This window comes from Poecilia formosa, unplaced genomic scaffold, assembly GCF_000485575.1.
Source record: "Poecilia formosa unplaced genomic scaffold, Poecilia_formosa-5.1.2 Scaffold226, whole genome shotgun sequence".
NCBI classification, from domain to species: Eukaryota; Metazoa; Chordata; class Actinopteri; order Cyprinodontiformes; family Poeciliidae; genus Poecilia; species Poecilia formosa.
The window spans coordinates 138,889-156,972 of record NW_006800165.1 but is presented as its reverse complement, the minus strand read 5'-3'; the positions used below and the strand labels follow the sequence as shown (position 1 = coordinate 156,972).

Genomic DNA, 18,084 nt, shown 5'->3' with positions numbered 1-18,084 from the left:
ACTAAATGCATTTAGTTGCATTTAGCAACTAAATGCAACATGCTATGTTTGAAAAAGCTAATTGCGCATCACCTTTAAAAACTCATCTTGAAACATTTTTTTTACTTTTTGGACAGTTATGATAGCAACAATGTTTTTTAACAAAAGTCTAAATACATAAATTATGGACGTAAATGCCTGAGTTAAAGAGGAGACCTTCTCATTCACCTACAGTGCCTCTTAAAAGTATTTACACCCTTACATGTTTCACCCTTTTTATTGCTTCAACAATTTTTTTTTTGTCATAAAAATGACAAACAAAAAAAAGAAAAACCTTTAACTGATTATGGCATTGCTGCATTATGGCACAATTAGCATTTTCATCGGTTTGTTCAAAAATAATTAAAGCACTATTTTTTTTTAACAATTAATATAATTACAAACATTTTCTTTCTTTTTCTGCTGTGGAATACCGGAAACAAAGAAATTACAATAAAAGATTGATTAATTTGTCATTTGTAATGCAGCTTTCAATAAATCTGGACCACTTTTCATTTGCTCAAAATCTAACATGCAGTTAAAGTTTTTAAAGCTGAACTGATTTTTTTTCCAAGCTATGCACAGATTCGCTAAAAAGCAGAATATGAACCATGAAACATTTTTTTTCTGTTTGGGAAAGCATCAATGGTGCGATTTGAGGGTTAATAAATTGACTGTCAGATGCGCTATGAATGCTCCCCAGTGCAAAATAGTTTTTTAAACAACTACCTTTAACTTTAAACAATTCGGCCCAATTTTGACCAGTCCAATTATTTTGAACTAAAGCAGATCAAACTTATTTCAGATTAACTATACAATTAAACGGTGAAATGATTTGGGCTGTGATTCAGATGCTACTTCTGGTCGGCCTCAGTCAGAGACCTGAGGGATAAAAAGTTATGTTGATGAAAAGAGTTGATTAAATGATCAGAGATTTAAACTTTATTTCAATGGACATCATTTAAGATGATCTACAACCTCTTAATGACGTTTAGCCTAAACGTGGGCTGCCTTTTTATGAACACCTCTCTGAATATCACCTCACAAAAAATAAATACGATATGGTTATTGTGTTATTTAAAATATATGAACTTGTAACTTTTTGTGAAAAGTTACCAAAAATCAGAAGTGTGAAGCCAAAGCTTGTTGATACCCAGTTCAATCCATCATCTATAAGTCTTGCTTAATCCATTTTTACTGTCACTGTTACTGCTGTATAAAATACCCTATTTAAAATAAACAAGCATCACTTAGCCTGGTGGGAGGGGCAAGTTAAGCCTGGTGGCCCACCAGACTTATAATTCACTGGGGCATGCCACAAATCCAGACTGCCATCCAGTCTGGATGGCAAATCCAAATCAGCAGCTCCTGTGATGTTTTGATGAGTTTACAGATGCACATTTTTAGTTTTAATTAACAGTGACTGGCACAGTCACAGCAATATTTTATTTGAACCTCAGCTGATGTTAAAAAAAAGTATGTTCAGCAAAGTGTCATTTTCTGTTCCTGGTCACAGATTGAGTTGAACAGCTGTATGTGGGACGAGCAGCACTGAGGACACAAAGCAAAAGACCAAATTTTCACTTTGTTTTTTTTGTTTTTTTTTCAGCAGCTTTTCCCTCTGGAAATAAATATGGCCTACTTACACATTTAGCCTGTGAAGTTTATTTATATCTGTTGGCAGATTGTCAATTATGTTTTCTGCAGCATATTTAGACCTCAGGAGCTACAAAGTGTTTTAAGTACTTTTCTTTCACGTGCAGAAAATGCTCTTATTCCAATTTCTCCCTAATAATACTGCATATTTAAAGCTTGAGTGGTTTTGTACATTAAAATGACATTTTTTTTATTGTGTGGTCTTAAATCATGACTCTCACTGCCTTTGTTATGGACATGGACCAGTTCTAGACATGGTCGTACAGTGCATGCTTATAATTTTTTTTTTTTGTATTTTTAGCCCTTTTTGTGTACATGACAAATAGGTCAAACATTGCTTTATGTTATAGACATCTTTTTTCTTTAATAATGTAATAGTTGTCTTCATTTTATCTTTTTTCTTCCCTGATCATTTAGCTGAAATATAACTAAAATGAAACAGTTGCGGTATGAGTGATGGATCTGTTCAGGCTGAAAGTGGTCCAAAATATAAACAAAAATCGTGTCTTCAGTCAGAGGCCTCTTCAAATTTGCTGTAATACAGACTGCTACAGGAGATCCTTCCTGCCCAAAGCCTTCACCACCTACAACTCCTCTTTGGAGAATCTTGAAAAATTTGAGTTGCAACATTTGTTTTCCATTTGGGATCAATAAAATATTTTTTTTAAATTTGAATTGAAACTAATTAAGATTTTTCAGCGTCTTGTAAAAGTATCAATGCCCCCTGAATGTATTTTTACATTTTGACGGGATTATATGTGGTAGACCAGAACAGGAAGATAAAATGTTTGTTTTTTTTCCCCCAGAAATAAAAATCTGAAGTGTGGAGCTTGTGTTTTCTCTGAGTCAATACTTCAGAGAACCACATTTTTGCTCCAATCAGAATAGGAGGCTTTTAGGGTAAATTGCTTTGACTGGGCCATTCCAATATTTTATGAATATGGTTTGATCTAAACCAGTGGTGTCCAAACATTTTGTCACATATGCCAAAAATATGAAGTTGGAAGTCCTTGAGGGCCACATAACTTTTTTTTAACTAGAGCAAACTTTTTTACCCCCTCAAGAATTAAAAACATACAACAGTTTAGAAAGTCTTTTTTTTTTTTTTGAAGGAAAATAAGATGTAAATCATTGTAGAACCAAAACATAAAAAGGATTTCGTAGACCAGGGGTGCCCAAAGTCGGTCCTCGAGGGCCGGCGTCCTGCATGTTTTAGTTTTCTCCCTGGTTTTACACACCTGCATCAAATGATGGCCTAAGCAGAACACTGACCTGCTGAGGAAGTTGTTACAACCACTAGGGAGAGAACTAAAACATGCAGGATGCCAGGCCTTGAGAACCGACTTTGGACACCCCTGTGACGTAGACTGTCGATGTTGATATTCCTGAATATTAAGTATTAAAGTTAATATCATTAAATAAAGCAGTAAATATTATTAGTTCTGTTTGATGTTTGGAGCTTGAATACTGTTTTCCAGTCTCACTTTGCTTCAAACCTCTCCATGACCTTCCCCCTGACCTTTCTACGGTGTTCTGTTTGTCACTAATTTCCTCTAAGAAACCTCTGAGGGCTGTCATAGAACAGCTGGATTTACAGAATAATTTTCCAGGTGGGTGGATTATTTACTAATTAGTTGACCTCTGGAGAGCGGAGTGTTTGTTAAATCGCTGCTGTATGACCCAGATCGAAGCCAGCGCCTCTCCACCGGTGGGTTGCTTCTTTAGAAAAAAGCTTGCACATCACATTTCCACTCTTCCGTCTCGTCTCACCTGAGTAGGTATCTGTGCTCGCAGAACGTTCTGCTCTGTTTCCATGGAGACGCCCGGGGCGGTGGTTGCCAAGTGTGGACTGTGGCTGTCCGTCGCCGGACTTGACATCCCAGGCTGACTGGCACCAGTTTTCACGTCAGATCCGTTCCCGAATGCTAAGATGGCGTTTTCTGCAACACACCAGCAGCAGAAGGAAATGTTTAGAACACGCAGGATAACAATTACGCATTGCAAGGCCTGTAACTTAAACAAAGCCATCCTCTAGTCATGACTCACTGGGCTGCTGATTGTCAAACTTTACTGTTATCCAGATGTATCTTAATACAAGATAGCTTAAGGTTTCAGCATGTCAAATTTAAGACTTTTAAAGACCTTTTTAATGCAACCTTAAATGAATTTTAAGACTGAAAAAACTGTAAACATTTGGAATAGTAAGACGTCCTGCGACATTAAAATCAAGGACAGCAAAAATTGGGAAATTTTTGGGGGATGGGGTATTTGTGGGATCTTGGCAGCAGCTTTGTGTTTCTCTTCCTCACACTGCATATGGCTCTCTTCACCTGAAACCCCCATTGAAACCAGGCTTAAGTATTTTTTTTTTGTGTTTTTGTACAACATGAACCTAGCATTGTACATGTTGGCAACAGGAGTGGACCAATTGCGAAAACAAACAAATACATTTGCGCTTAAAGGGCTCGACACACGAGAGGCGACTCAGACAGGAATATGTGGGCTAGTGACGAGACACGAGACAGTTAAAATGTTAAAGCCTCTGTGGCTATCATCAAATCAAACACACAAACCAAACACGTGGCCTCCCACATGTCTGGTTTTGACTTTCGCTGGTGATGACTTTTGCCTGTTGCCGTCATTCATTGAGGTAATCACCAATGAGAGACACAAAGAGCTAGCAAGGGTAAATTAGCAGCTAGTTACCGGTAGCCTCAACAACTTTGAGTCACAGGATGCACTGAAGATTTTGGCACACAACTCAAACTTTTACCTGAGAGAGAAATCCCACGAGGAAAAAGCTACGAGATTAAACACTCCTGCTCACACAAAATTTAAGACCTGTGCTTAACATATTTAAGACCAACTTACATAATTTTATTCAATTTGAGCTTTTTTAAGGTCTTGATTTTAGCTACATGAAATGAAATTTTTATGGAGACATTGTAATAAAATAAGCTATCATATTAAAGTCATTATTTTCAGTATATCAATTAAAGTGAATATACATGATAAAATATAGATTAATTACAGACCGTGATATGCTGCAGTTAAAGTGTTTTCTGGTATGCTACTGTTTACCTCTTACAGCTCAAATGTATGATCACATAACAGTGAATAAAGGATGTTAATACAGAAATGTTAGGGCCATATTGCACATGGATGCACTTTAAAAAGTCCCAACATCTTCTTTAGTGACCGTATCTATATACTCTTCAGTAAGCTCATATTTCTGATTTAAAAATTTGAATTCATGAAGAAGCTAATTTTGGATTCTTACTATTTGCAACAATCAAAATGGAGAAAAATATCACTCTGTGTGTGATAAATCCCAAAAATGCAATGACTGGGGAAAAAAAATCACATTTCAATGTGAATGTATGCCAATCAACCAAAACAAGGAGAACTCCGTCTGTTCACGTTTGAACATCTCCTGTCTTTTCTTCTTACAGGATGTAAAAAAAAATGTAGATGATTTGGGAAGCAAAACCCTGAACACAGATACTTCTGATTTTCCACATGTATACATCTAGTATTTCTCTCAGGATCACCGGTGTTAGAAAACAGCTACGAATATGGAACATTGTGTGTAGTATTCATGCTTGGGGAATAGACTCCAATATGTTCTTCCTGAGGCAGAAAAATACTGCAGTCCATGATCCTGTACAAAGCTTTCTGCCGTTACGCGACAAAAAGAGTCCGAGCAGGAATTCACCACATACTGAAATAGAACGTTATTGTAACATGGAAGGCTGCCTCAGCCATAGGCAGATGACAGCCTTTGTTTGTTTTTTTTTACATAAATATGTACAATCTTAGCCTAAAACAACTGTGGAAGCTGTGGAAAGCTGTGGAAACCCTGGTCAAATAATGAATAACTCATCTGCTGTCTGTGGGCTTGCAGACACACCTAAATAGCTGTGGGGCAGTATTAAAAGACAGAGGCAGGAAATTTTCTAAATGCATTCAACTTGGCTTTTTTTTTAACCTCCCTGCTGGTTTTTAAAAGCTGTCAGCATCCGAAATCACCCTCCCAGCAGTGTGCCTCTGTCAGTTGTGAAAATATCTACAAATATAGGTTTTAAAAAGGCAAAGTATTTACTGGGAACTACTTCTGAAATGTCAGTGGGGGAACAACAATGGGAAGTAGGTTTTTTTTTCGTGTATTTTTTTGAAGGTGCCACCAAACTTTCACTGAAATGCGGCAGAATATGAATTAGTCTACGTGAAATAAGAGGTTAAGAGAAGTAAAAGTGTTTGAATCACAAGGTGAGAGTGTGATCATTTTTGTATGACAACGTCTTGGGTCTTCAGCTACTCTCTCATACAATTTTTAGTAGAAGCTTCACAATAAAACTGGAGCACTTCCAACAGTTCCTGAAAGAAGTATCTGTAGCTGAAGGGGAGCATCTTCATTTATTCAGTGGAGAAACACCTAAAAGGTTACCTGTAGCTGCATGGTGGCAAACTGCTAAAGTACAAAACATATATCTGGAAATCACATACATCTAATAAACAGTTAGGTTTAGGATCTACAGCCCTGTGAAAAAGTATTTTTCTCCTTACAAACGTAGTCTTTTATGATTAAGGGTGATTAGTAGTCTTGAATTGATTCCCCTCCTCCCCTGCGGTGGCGCTACACCAAGAACCAATGAAGGAAGTGACACGAAGACACTGAGCGCAGCAAATGGAGTGTCATCATATTTCAGTTGTAGGATTTCTCTTTTGTCATTGGTAGAAACAAACAAACAAACAAAAAATGCTAGTGCTAGGACACGTGTGTTTTCGGTTATATTTACCCAGAATGCCCTGTGTTTTTGTCCGCTTCCTGCTTTTGAAGTGGTCTCTGATCCACTTAGCATTCATACACATTCGAACCTCACCAGGGTTCACTTCAACCGAATCAAGACCTAAGATTTAAACTTCTTTTTTTTTTTTTTTTTTTTTTTTTTTTGGCCCATATCAGTTTGTTTGAGCGTTCAAACCTGACTTCCTAGGCAAATGAACTAGAGATTGGATAAAGTGGCCTAATCAAGACTGTTGTAAATGTCCCCTATCAAACTGAGTCTACTCGACTACTGACTACAGGTGTGAAAAATAAATTACAATCTGTTTTAGGTTCTTTCACTTTCACAAATTCTTGTTTAGTAAAATGTCACAGTATCATGAGCACCATAACATCCACATTGTCTGCTGGAAATAAGATGATTTATTTAAATTATTTTTAGTGTTAATAGCTCAATTAGCACCATAAGCTAAGGGGTAAACTTAGTGTTGCGGCGTATTGTTGGATTGATTTGGGATTGCTTCCATTTTCTACAATATAGGATTGATTTTTTTAATTTATTTATTTGTCTGTGAGTGTGAGGATTGGGGAGGGATTTCTATGGAGTCAGCTGTAGTCCAAGTGCTGAGGGAGCCAACAGAAGCATTTTTGCCTAACAGAACTTTGAAGCACAAATTAGGATTGTTAGATTTCATTTGAACAACTGCAAGACTTAAATCAATTTTCTTTGGAAACCTGAGACCAAACCTGAGATACTGATCCCAATACAATGATTGGATTATCTTATGCACTTCATTTAATTAACAGAATGACTCAAAAACAAAACGGTGAAGTACAGAACTCGAGCTGATGAGTGGAAACAAGAGTGACGGTCAATAAGTCAGTCTGGCTGTATGATCTATGCAAAGAGACATGCACATTACCCACTTAAACAGACTTTATAGGTTTATATAAGACTCATATAAAGCCTTACACAGACTATAACCCCATTCACAGTTCAGTATTCTAGCTCTCTTTCAACGAGAATATGTGGAATATTCTAGACTATAATGAAGCGTTGGAAGTTGAAATTCCTAGGCTCAATGCAACTCTACACACATTTATTTTTAATGGCTGACTGTACCACCAAGAGCAGAACTAAATGTGAGAAAGATGAGAATCTTAGCCCTACGGTAGAGCTGATGTGTTTTCCACTGTGCATATTAATGCATATAAAGTAGGGCTGAGACTTTAGTCCCTTAATTTTGATTAATTGATTTAACATGTTAAATCAATTAACATGATTTAACATGTTTAAAGCAATTAATCATGTTCTTTTTCTCATACAAAAGTCCAGAGCCTGAACCTTTTGTTGCTGGTACAGCCATAAATCTGATGTACAAACGAGATCCGCCAACGGACAAGTGACGGACAACAAAGCCAGTTTCTGTAAAGGTATTTTTGGTATTTGAACTTTTAAAATGGGTTGTTATAATTAACACTTTATTTGAAGCGGTGTGCCATGATGAGTCTTAATGACAGTTTGACTGTTGTCATGAAGTGTCATTTGATCAATAATGACATTTTTAATGCAAAGATGACATTTTTAATGGCCTTTTAAAGCAGCTTTGCATTAAAATGCCATTATTTACTGAATGACACTATATGACAACAGTTAAACATTCATGAAGAATGCTTCATGTTCATAACAGATACTATGTGTATGACGGTGTCATGTCAGTCTTGTACTTCTTCAAACAAAGTGTTACCAATTGTTTTTAGTGGGGATCTCAAGTATTAGCTAGTGGGCAGCAGACCAAAGGTCCACTGAAATACCTCAATTTGACCATTTCCATTTTGGCTGGTCTGAAAAGAATAACTTTATTTAGTGTTGTCACCATGTAGAGCAAAATTTGAGTTCTTATCTTTTGAGCAGACCAAAGAAGCCAAGTTGTATAAAATGGTGGTCCAATGAGGAACCCAACAAACTTCCTCACAATTTTTCTGCTGATGTTTGGTTAAACGCTACCAAAATTCTGTCCCAGCAGAACAAACGCAGCATTTGGGTCAAATGTATAATCAAGCAGATTTTACCGGGTATTATTGTAGTGCAGCAAGCGAGTCATTACGTCCAATCAGCAAATAACACCCATATAAAAGAAATGTTGATTTGAAGGCCAGCAACAATAGTTATGCTGTTTTCCATTACCGCTGCCTACAGTGCTTCTGAAACCAGGATGCACCTTTCTGCTGGCGCACAAAGGCAAAACAAACAAAAAACTTTACCAAAATTATAGTCATGCAATCTTTGATGATGAAAGGTAGAGGGTCTAGCTAGAAAGCAATGCTAAGGGAACAGGTTGGATTATATTTATTCAGCATGAAAGCAGTTCTTTCTACCGTATAAAAACACACATTTGCAGCACTACTGTTCAGCAAAATTTGTAGATGCTGCAAACTGATAATCAGGGAATGGGATTCAATATAACACACATTGAAGTTTATTAATTGCAGTTTTATGTGTGCTTACAGGGTTTTGGAAAAGTATCCACACCCCATTGGTATACTTTAGTAGGATTTTACATGATAAACCAGAACAATGAAGAAAAGGAGATAATGATCTTAATACAGTAGCTGACTTTTTTGACATTATTTTTTGCAGAATAGGATTGGATGAGAGAGTATCCTCAAACAGAAATTCTTGAATCTTTCTTCAATGTCTTATTTGAAATGAAACCTGAAACCATTTCATTATAGGTCTGACTGTATGTTTATGCTAACAAAGAAAAATACCATATTTGATTAAAAAAAAGATGGATACATGTGAGTTTGATAAAATTCAGAAATTGCTATTTAAAAAAAAAAAAAGAAAAGTCAAACAAATCAATTCTAATCACAGGTTTTTATCTTAAGCCGTCTGGAAATAGAATAGAAAAATCAGATGCAAGTAGCTGCAGTTACATACAGACCAAAAATAAATGTATTAAAAACTTTGATNTTTGCTCCAATCAGAATAGGAGGCTTTTAGGGTAAATTGCTTTGACTGGGCCATTCCAATATTTTATGAATATGGTTTGATCTAAACCAGTGGTGTCCAAACATTTTGTCACATATGCCAAAAATATGAAGTTGGAAGTCCTTGAGGGCCACATAACTTTTTTTTAACTAGAGCAAACTTTTTTACCCCCTCAAGAATTAAAAACATACAACAGTTTAGAAAGTCTTTTTTTGGAAGGAAAATAAGATGTAAATCATTGTAGAACCAAAACATAATAAGGATTTCGTAGACCAGGGGTGCCCAAAGTCGGTCCTCGAGGGCCGGCATCCTGCATGTTTTAGTTTTCTCCCTGGTTTTACACACCTGCATCAAATGATGGCCTAAGCAGAACACTGACCTGCTGAGGAAGTTGTTACAACCACTAGGGAGAGAACTAAAACATGCAGGATGCCAGGCCTTGAGAACCGACTTTGGACACCCCTGTGACGTAGACTGTCGATGTTGATATTCCTGAATATTAAGTATTAAAGTTAATATCATTAAATAAAGCAGTAAATATTATTAGTTCTGTTTGATGTTTGGAGCTTGAATACTGTTTTCCAGTCTCACTTTGCTTCAAACCTCTCCATGACCTTCCCCCTGACCTTTCTACGGTGTTCTGTTTGTCACTAATTTCCTCTAAGAAACCTCTGAGGGCTGTCATAGAACAGCTGGATTTACAGAATAATTTTCCAGGTGGGTGGATTATTTACTAATTAGTTGACCTCTGGAGAGCGGAGTGTTTGTTAAATCGCTGCTGTATGACCCAGATCGAAGCCAGCGCCTCTCCACCGGTGGGTTGCTTCTTTAGAAAAAAGCTTGCACATCACATTTCCACTCTTCCGTCTCGTCTCACCTGAGTAGGTATCTGTGCTCGCAGAACGTTCTGCTCTGTTTCCATGGAGACGCCCGGGGCGGTGGTTGCCAAGTGTGGACTGTGGCTGTCCGTCGCCGGACTTGACATCCCAGGCTGACTGGCACCAGTTTTCACGTCAGATCCGTTCCCGAATGCTAAGATGGCGTTTTCTGCAACACACCAGCAGCAGAAGGAAATGTTTAGAACACGCAGGATAACAATTACGCATTGCAAGGCCTGTAACTTAAACAAAGCCATCCTCTAGTCATGACTCACTGGGCTGCTGATTGTCAAACTTTACTGTTATCCAGATGTATCTTAATACAAGATAGCTTAAGGTTTCAGCATGTCAAATTTAAGACTTTTAAAGACCTTTTTAATGCAACCTTAAATGAATTTTAAGACTGAAAAAACTGTAAACATTTGGAATAGTAAGACGTCCTGCGACATTAAAATCAAGGACAGCAAAAATTGGGAAATTTTTGGGGGATGGGGTATTTGTGGGATCTTGGCAGCAGCTTTGTGTTTCTCTTCCTCACACTGCATATGGCTCTCTTCACCTGAAACCCCCATTGAAACCAGGCTTAAGTATTTTTTTTTTGTGTTTTTGTACAACATGAACCTAGCATTGTACATGTTGGCAACAGGAGTGGACCAATTGCGAAAACAAACAAATACATTTGCGCTTAAAGGGCTCGACACACGAGAGGCGACTCAGACAGGAATATGTGGGCTAGTGACGAGACACAAGACAGTTAAAATGTTAAAGCCTCTGTGGCTATCATCAAATCAAACACACAAACCAAACACGTGGCCTCCCACATGTCTGGTTTTGACTTTCGCTGGTGATGACTTTTGCCTGTTGCCGTCATTCATTGAGGTAATCACCAATGAGAGACACAAAGAGCTAGCAAGGGTAAATTAGCAGCTAGTTACCGGTAGCCTCAACAACTTTGAGTCACAGGATGCACTGAAGATTTTGGCACACAACTCAAACTTTTACCTGAGAGAGAAATCCCACGAGGAAAAAGCTACGAGATTAAACACTCCTGCTCACACAAAATTTAAGACCTGTGCTTAACATATTTAAGACCAACTTACATAATTTTATTCAATTTGAGCTTTTTTAAGGTCTTGATTTTAGCTACATGAAATGAAATTTTTATGGAGACATTGTAATAAAATAAGCTATCATATTAAAGTCATTATTTTCAGTATATCAATTAAAGTGAATATACATGATAAAATATAGATTAATTACAGACCGTGATATGCTGCAGTTAAAGTGTTTTCTGGTATGCTACTGTTTACCTCTTACAGCTCAAATGTATGATCACATAACAGTGAATAAAGGATGTTAATACAGAAATGTTAGGGCCATATTGCACATGGATGCACTTTAAAAAGTCCCAACATCTTCTTTAGTGACCGTATCTATATACTCTTCAGTAAGCTCATATTTCTGATTTAAAAATTTGAATTCATGAAGAAGCTAATTTTGGATTCTTACTATTTGCAACAATCAAAATGGAGAAAAATATCACTCTGTGTGTGATAAATCCCAAAAATGCAATGACTGGGGAAAAAAAATCACATTTCAATGTGAATGTATGCCAATCAACCAAAACAAGGAGAACTCCGTCTGTTCACGTTTGAACATCTCCTGTCTTTTCTTCTTACAGGATGTAAAAAAAAATGTAGATGATTTGGGAAGCAAAACCCTGAACACAGATACTTCTGATTTTCCACATGTATACATCTAGTATTTCTCTCAGGATCACCGGTGTTAGAAAACAGCTACGAATATGGAACATTGTGTGTAGTATTCATGCTTGGGGAATAGACTCCAATATGTTCTTCCTGAGGCAGAAAAATACTGCAGTCCATGATCCTGTACAAAGCTTTCTGCCGTTACGCGACAAAAAGAGTCCGAGCAGGAATTCACCACATACTGAAATAGAACGTTATTGTAACATGGAAGGCTGCCTCAGCCATAGGCAGATGACAGCCTTTGTTTGTTTTTTTTTACATAAATATGTACAATCTTAGCCTAAAACAACTGTGGAAGCTGTGGAAAGCTGTGGAAACCCTGGTCAAATAATGAATAACTCATCTGCTGTCTGTGGGCTTGCAGACACACCTAAATAGCTGTGGGGCAGTATTAAAAGACAGAGGCAGGAAATTTTCTAAATGCATTCAACTTGGCTTTTTTTTTAACCTCCCTGCTGGTTTTTAAAAGCTGTCAGCATCCGAAATCACCCTCCCAGCAGTGTGCCTCTGTCAGTTGTGAAAATATCTACAAATATAGGTTTTAAAAAGGCAAAGTATTTACTGGGAACTACTTCTGAAATGTCAGTGGGGGAACAACAATGGGAAGTAGGTTTTTTTTTCGTGTATTTTTTTGAAGGTGCCACCAAACTTTCACTGAAATGCGGCAGAATATGAATTAGTCTACGTGAAATAAGAGGTTAAGAGAAGTAAAAGTGTTTGAATCACAAGGTGAGAGTGTGATCATTTTTGTATGACAACGTCTTGGGTCTTCAGCTACTCTCTCATACAATTTTTAGTAGAAGCTTCACAATAAAACTGGAGCACTTCCAACAGTTCCTGAAAGAAGTATCTGTAGCTGAAGGGGAGCATCTTCATTTATTCAGTGGAGAAACACCTAAAAGGTTACCTGTAGCTGCATGGTGGCAAACTGCTAAAGTACAAAACATATATCTGGAAATCACATACATCTAATAAACAGTTAGGTTTAGGATCTACAGCCCTGTGAAAAAGTATTTTTCTCCTTACAAACGTAGTCTTTTATGATTAAGGGTGATTAGTAGTCTTGAATTGATTCCCCTCCTCCCCTGCGGTGGCGCTACACCAAGAACCAATGAAGGAAGTGACACGAAGACACTGAGCGCAGCAAATGGAGTGTCATCATATTTCAGTTGTAGGATTTCTCTTTTGTCATTGGTAGAAACAAACAAACAAACAAAAAATGCTAGTGCTAGGACACGTGTGTTTTCGGTTATATTTACCCAGAATGCCCTGTGTTTTTGTCCGCTTCCTGCTTTTGAAGTGGTCTCTGATCCACTTAGCATTCATACACATTCGAACCTCACCAGGGTTCACTTCAACCGAATCAAGACCTAAGATTTAAACTTCTTTTTTTTTTTTTTTTTTTTTTTTTTTTGGCCCATATCAGTTTGTTTGAGCGTTCAAACCTGACTTCCTAGGCAAATGAACTAGAGATTGGATAAAGTGGCCTAATCAAGACTGTTGTAAATGTCCCCTATCAAACTGAGTCTACTCGACTACTGACTACAGGTGTGAAAAATAAATTACAATCTGTTTTAGGTTCTTTCACTTTCACAAATTCTTGTTTAGTAAAATGTCACAGTATCATGAGCACCATAACATCCACATTGTCTGCTGGAAATAAGATGATTTATTTAAATTATTTTTAGTGTTAATAGCTCAATTAGCACCATAAGCTAAGGGGTAAACTTAGTGTTGCGGCGTATTGTTGGATTGATTTGGGATTGCTTCCATTTTCTACAATATAGGATTGATTTTTTTAATTTATTTATTTGTCTGTGAGTGTGAGGATTGGGGAGGGATTTCTATGGAGTCAGCTGTAGTCCAAGTGCTGAGGGAGCCAACAGAAGCATTTTTGCCTAACAGAACTTTGAAGCACAAATTAGGATTGTTAGATTTCATTTGAACAACTGCAAGACTTAAATCAATTTTCTTTGGAAACCTGAGACCAAACCTGAGATACTGATCCCAATACAATGATTGGATTATCTTATGCACTTCATTTAATTAACAGAATGACTCAAAAACAAAACGGTGAAGTACAGAACTCGAGCTGATGAGTGGAAACAAGAGTGACGGTCAATAAGTCAGTCTGGCTGTATGATCTATGCAAAGAGACATGCACATTACCCACTTAAACAGACTTTATAGGTTTATATAAGACTCATATAAAGCCTTACACAGACTATAACCCCATTCACAGTTCAGTATTCTAGCTCTCTTTCAATGAGAATATGTGGAATATTCTAGACTATAATGAAGCGTTGGAAGTTGAAATTCCTAGGCTCAATGCAACTCTACGCACATTTATTTTTAATGGCTGACTGTACCACCAAGAGCAGAACTAAATGTGAGAAAGATGAGAATCTTAGCCCTACGGTAGAGCTGATGTGTTTTCCACTGTGCATATTAATGCATAGAAAGTAGGGCTGAGACTTTAGTCCCTTAATTTTGATTAATTGATTTAACATGTTAAATCAATTAACATGATTTAACATGTTTAAAGCAATTAATCATGTTCTTTTTCTCATACAAAAGTCCAGAGCCTGAACCTTTTGTTGCTGGTACAGCCATAAATCTGATGTACAAACGAGATCCGCCAACGGACAAGTGACGGACAACAAAGCCAGTTTCTGTAAAAGTATTTTTGGTATTTGAACTTTTAAAATGGGTTGTTATAATTAACACTTTATTTGAAGCGGTGTGCCATGATGAGTCTTAATGACAGTTTGACTGTTGTCATGAAGTGTCATTTGATCAATAATGACATTTTTAATGCAAAGATGACATTTTTAATGGCCTTTTAAAGCAACTTTGCATTAAAATGCCATTATTTACTGAATGACACTATATGACAACAGTCATAAACATTCATGAAGAATGCTTCATGTTCATAACAGATATTATGTGTATGACGGTGTCATGTCAGTCTTGTACTTCTTCAAACAAAGTGTTACCAATTGTTTTTAGTGGGGATCTCAAGTATTAGCTAGTGGGCAGCAGACCAAAGGTCCACTGAAATACCTCAATTTGACCATTTCCATTTTGGCTGGTCTGAAAAGAATAACTTTATTTAGTGTTGTCACCATGTAGAGCAAAATTTGAGTTCTTATCTTTTGAGCAGACCAAAGAAGCCAAGTTGTATAAAATGGTGGTCCAATGAGGAACCCAACAAACTTCCTCACAATTTTTCTGCTGATGTTTGGTTAAACGCTACCAAAATTCTGTCCCAGCAGAACAAACGCAGCATTTGGGTCAAATGTATAATCAAGCAGATTTTACCGGGTATTATTGTAGTGCAGCAAGCGAGTCATTACGTCCAATCAGCAAATAACACCCATATAAAAGAAATGTTGATTTGAAGGCCAGCAACAATAGTTATGCTGTTTTCCATTACCGCTGCCTACAGTGCTTCTGAAACCAGGATGCACCTTTCTGCTGGCGCACAAAGGCAAAACAAACAAAAAACTTTACCAAAATTATAGTCATGCAATCTTTGATGATGAAAGGTAGAGGGTCTAGCTAGAAAGCAATGCTAAGGGAACAGGTTGGATTATATTTATTCAGCATGAAAGCAGTTCTTTCTACCGTATAAAAACACACATTTGCAGCACTACTGTTCAGCAAAATTTGTAGATGCTGCAAACTGATAATCAGGGAATGGGATTCAATATAACACACATTGAAGTTTATTAATTGCAGTTTTATGTGTGCTTACAGGGTTTTGGAAAAGTATCCACACCCCATTGGTATACTTTAGTAGGATTTTACATGATAAACCAGAACAATGAAGAAAAGGAGATAATGATCTTAATACAGTAGCTGACTTTTTTGACATTATTTTTTGCAGAATAGGATTGGATGAGAGAGTATCCTCAAACAGAAATTCTTGAATCTTTCTTCAATGTCTTATTTGAAATGAAACCTGAAACCATTTCATTATAGGTCTGACTGTATGTTTATGCTAACAAAGAAAAATACCATATTTGATTAAAAAAAAGATGGATACATGTGAGTTTGATAAAATTCAGAAATTGCTATTTAAAAAAAAAGAAAAGTCAAACAAATCAATTCTAATCACAGGTTTTTATCTTAAGCCATCTGGAAATAGAATAGAAAAATCAGATGCAAGTAGCTGCAGTTACATACAGACCAAAAATAAATGTATTAAAAACTTTGATTTTAGTTCTCTGTATAGCTAAAATGACAACTAGACGATTATTCAAACAGACTATTTACAGAAAGCAAATTAATACCTTAAGGAATATCAAATTATGGGAATTTGGCACCATGTATAATTTACATGGAAATGTGTGCTTTCATAACTCCCAAAGGAAACTCATTACATCAGACTTTTGGATCTACAACAACCAAAATGACTGATGATCATGTGATGCATTAATATTCCTTAAGCATTCATTTTCACCCACTTAATGGGCAACTCGGCGACAATTACATTTGCATGAAAGTCACTTCAATTAACACGTGCTCCAATAAAGAGATGCATGGCGGAACCATCAATTAATATTCTCGGTTTACACTGTGGCATTGATGTGGCGCTCGGAGATCAAAATTGCTCCACACTTCAATCTGTTTCCAGAAAAGAAACAAAAAAAAAAAGAAAAAAAAAAGAGAGAAATCCCTGAGATTTCTGAACCGGCTCGCTGATTATTAGGGAGAGGATTCCTAAGCCTTTAGCAGAGTATCGGGTGTGACATACAAACATTGATTTCTCACAGGATCAAAACAAATTGATCCATTCTCCCGAGGTAGTTTGCCTTTGCAAACAAGATTCTGCAGAAATCAATGTGGAGACTCCGCTCGTCTCTCTTCACTGATGCGATTCTGGGTATGAACTGCAAGATAAAGATTGAGGATTGGATGGATGACCTGGAGGCTTCCACTGCCAACCCAGCAGTTTTCATACTGCTTAGCAAAGTGGATCATAGTCGAGTGAAATTTAGGACAGAAATAGTTCTGGGTGTCCGTTGTCTTTGATCTGAAGTGCACAGAGTCCGTTTGTTCTACAAAGAAGACAGGAACTACTGATCCACCCGACCACCTAACCCTCTAAGCCCCTAACGCAGTGATCCTTGACTCCAGTGTGTGATAGTGAATCCCAGATGGTTCAGAACTGACAGAAGTCCCTGGTCAACATGTTTTCTGTAGCTTTAAAAATTCATCAATCATTGTGATGTCATGCAAAAGCAGCTATTTACATTTTGCCATGTTACAGATGCAAACATAAGTCATAATCACATGATTTAATGTATTTAGACCAATACAATGTAGTACGGAGTTGTTACATGGTTGAGAATTTTGCACGGATTGATTTTTTATATTTTTTTTTTACTTTAGAAATATCAAAAAGTGTGAATTGACCTGCTTCTATTTTGATTCCTCTAAAAATCTAATGCAACAAATGATCTCAGAATTGAGCTAATTAGTAAGTAGTCGATCTGTGTGTGATTTAATGACATAAAAATAAAGGTGTTGCTTGAAGACATTAGAAGATTGCTCGAGAACATTGGTGAACAAACGACATCACACAGAGCAAGGGACACAGGAGTCTGCATGATTAGCTTGTGAAACGATATCCCTAGCTCTGAATGTCTCACAGAGCACCTAGCAATCATCCAAAAAGTGTAAAGTGTTGTGAAATGATCGTGCTACCTCTAGAGGAGCTGCAGTCGTCCTCAGCTATTATAACTGTCTATATTGGTCATAACGTTAATTTAACCAGATTAAAAAAAAACCTTCTTTTCAAGACAAACCTGGTAAGACGGCAGCACCGTTTACAAGTACCAACAACATGCACTCTTAAAATGTGCTTCATTCAAGCGTGGCAAAAAGAACGTTTTTGTTGAAAAAAACACCAACTTCACTGTAAAACATGGTGGAAGAGACTTGAGCACAACAGGGACTCTATACCCAGGGCTACAA

General features: G+C 37.0%; 1 protein-coding gene across 1 annotated transcript in view; it reads right to left on the bottom strand.

Annotated features, from left to right (window-relative positions):
- Positions 1 to 18,084, bottom strand: part of gfra4a (GDNF family receptor alpha 4a) — a gene marked incomplete at its 5' end in the record, with an annotated part of 45,885 nt that overhangs the window by 3,645 nt on the left and 24,156 nt on the right. The window contains one exon of the mRNA XM_007568579.2: positions 10,333 to 10,502. Within this exon, the coding sequence (XP_007568641.2) occupies positions 10,333 to 10,502 (170 nt within the window). The remainder of the gene's footprint in view (positions 1 to 10,332; positions 10,503 to 18,084) is intronic.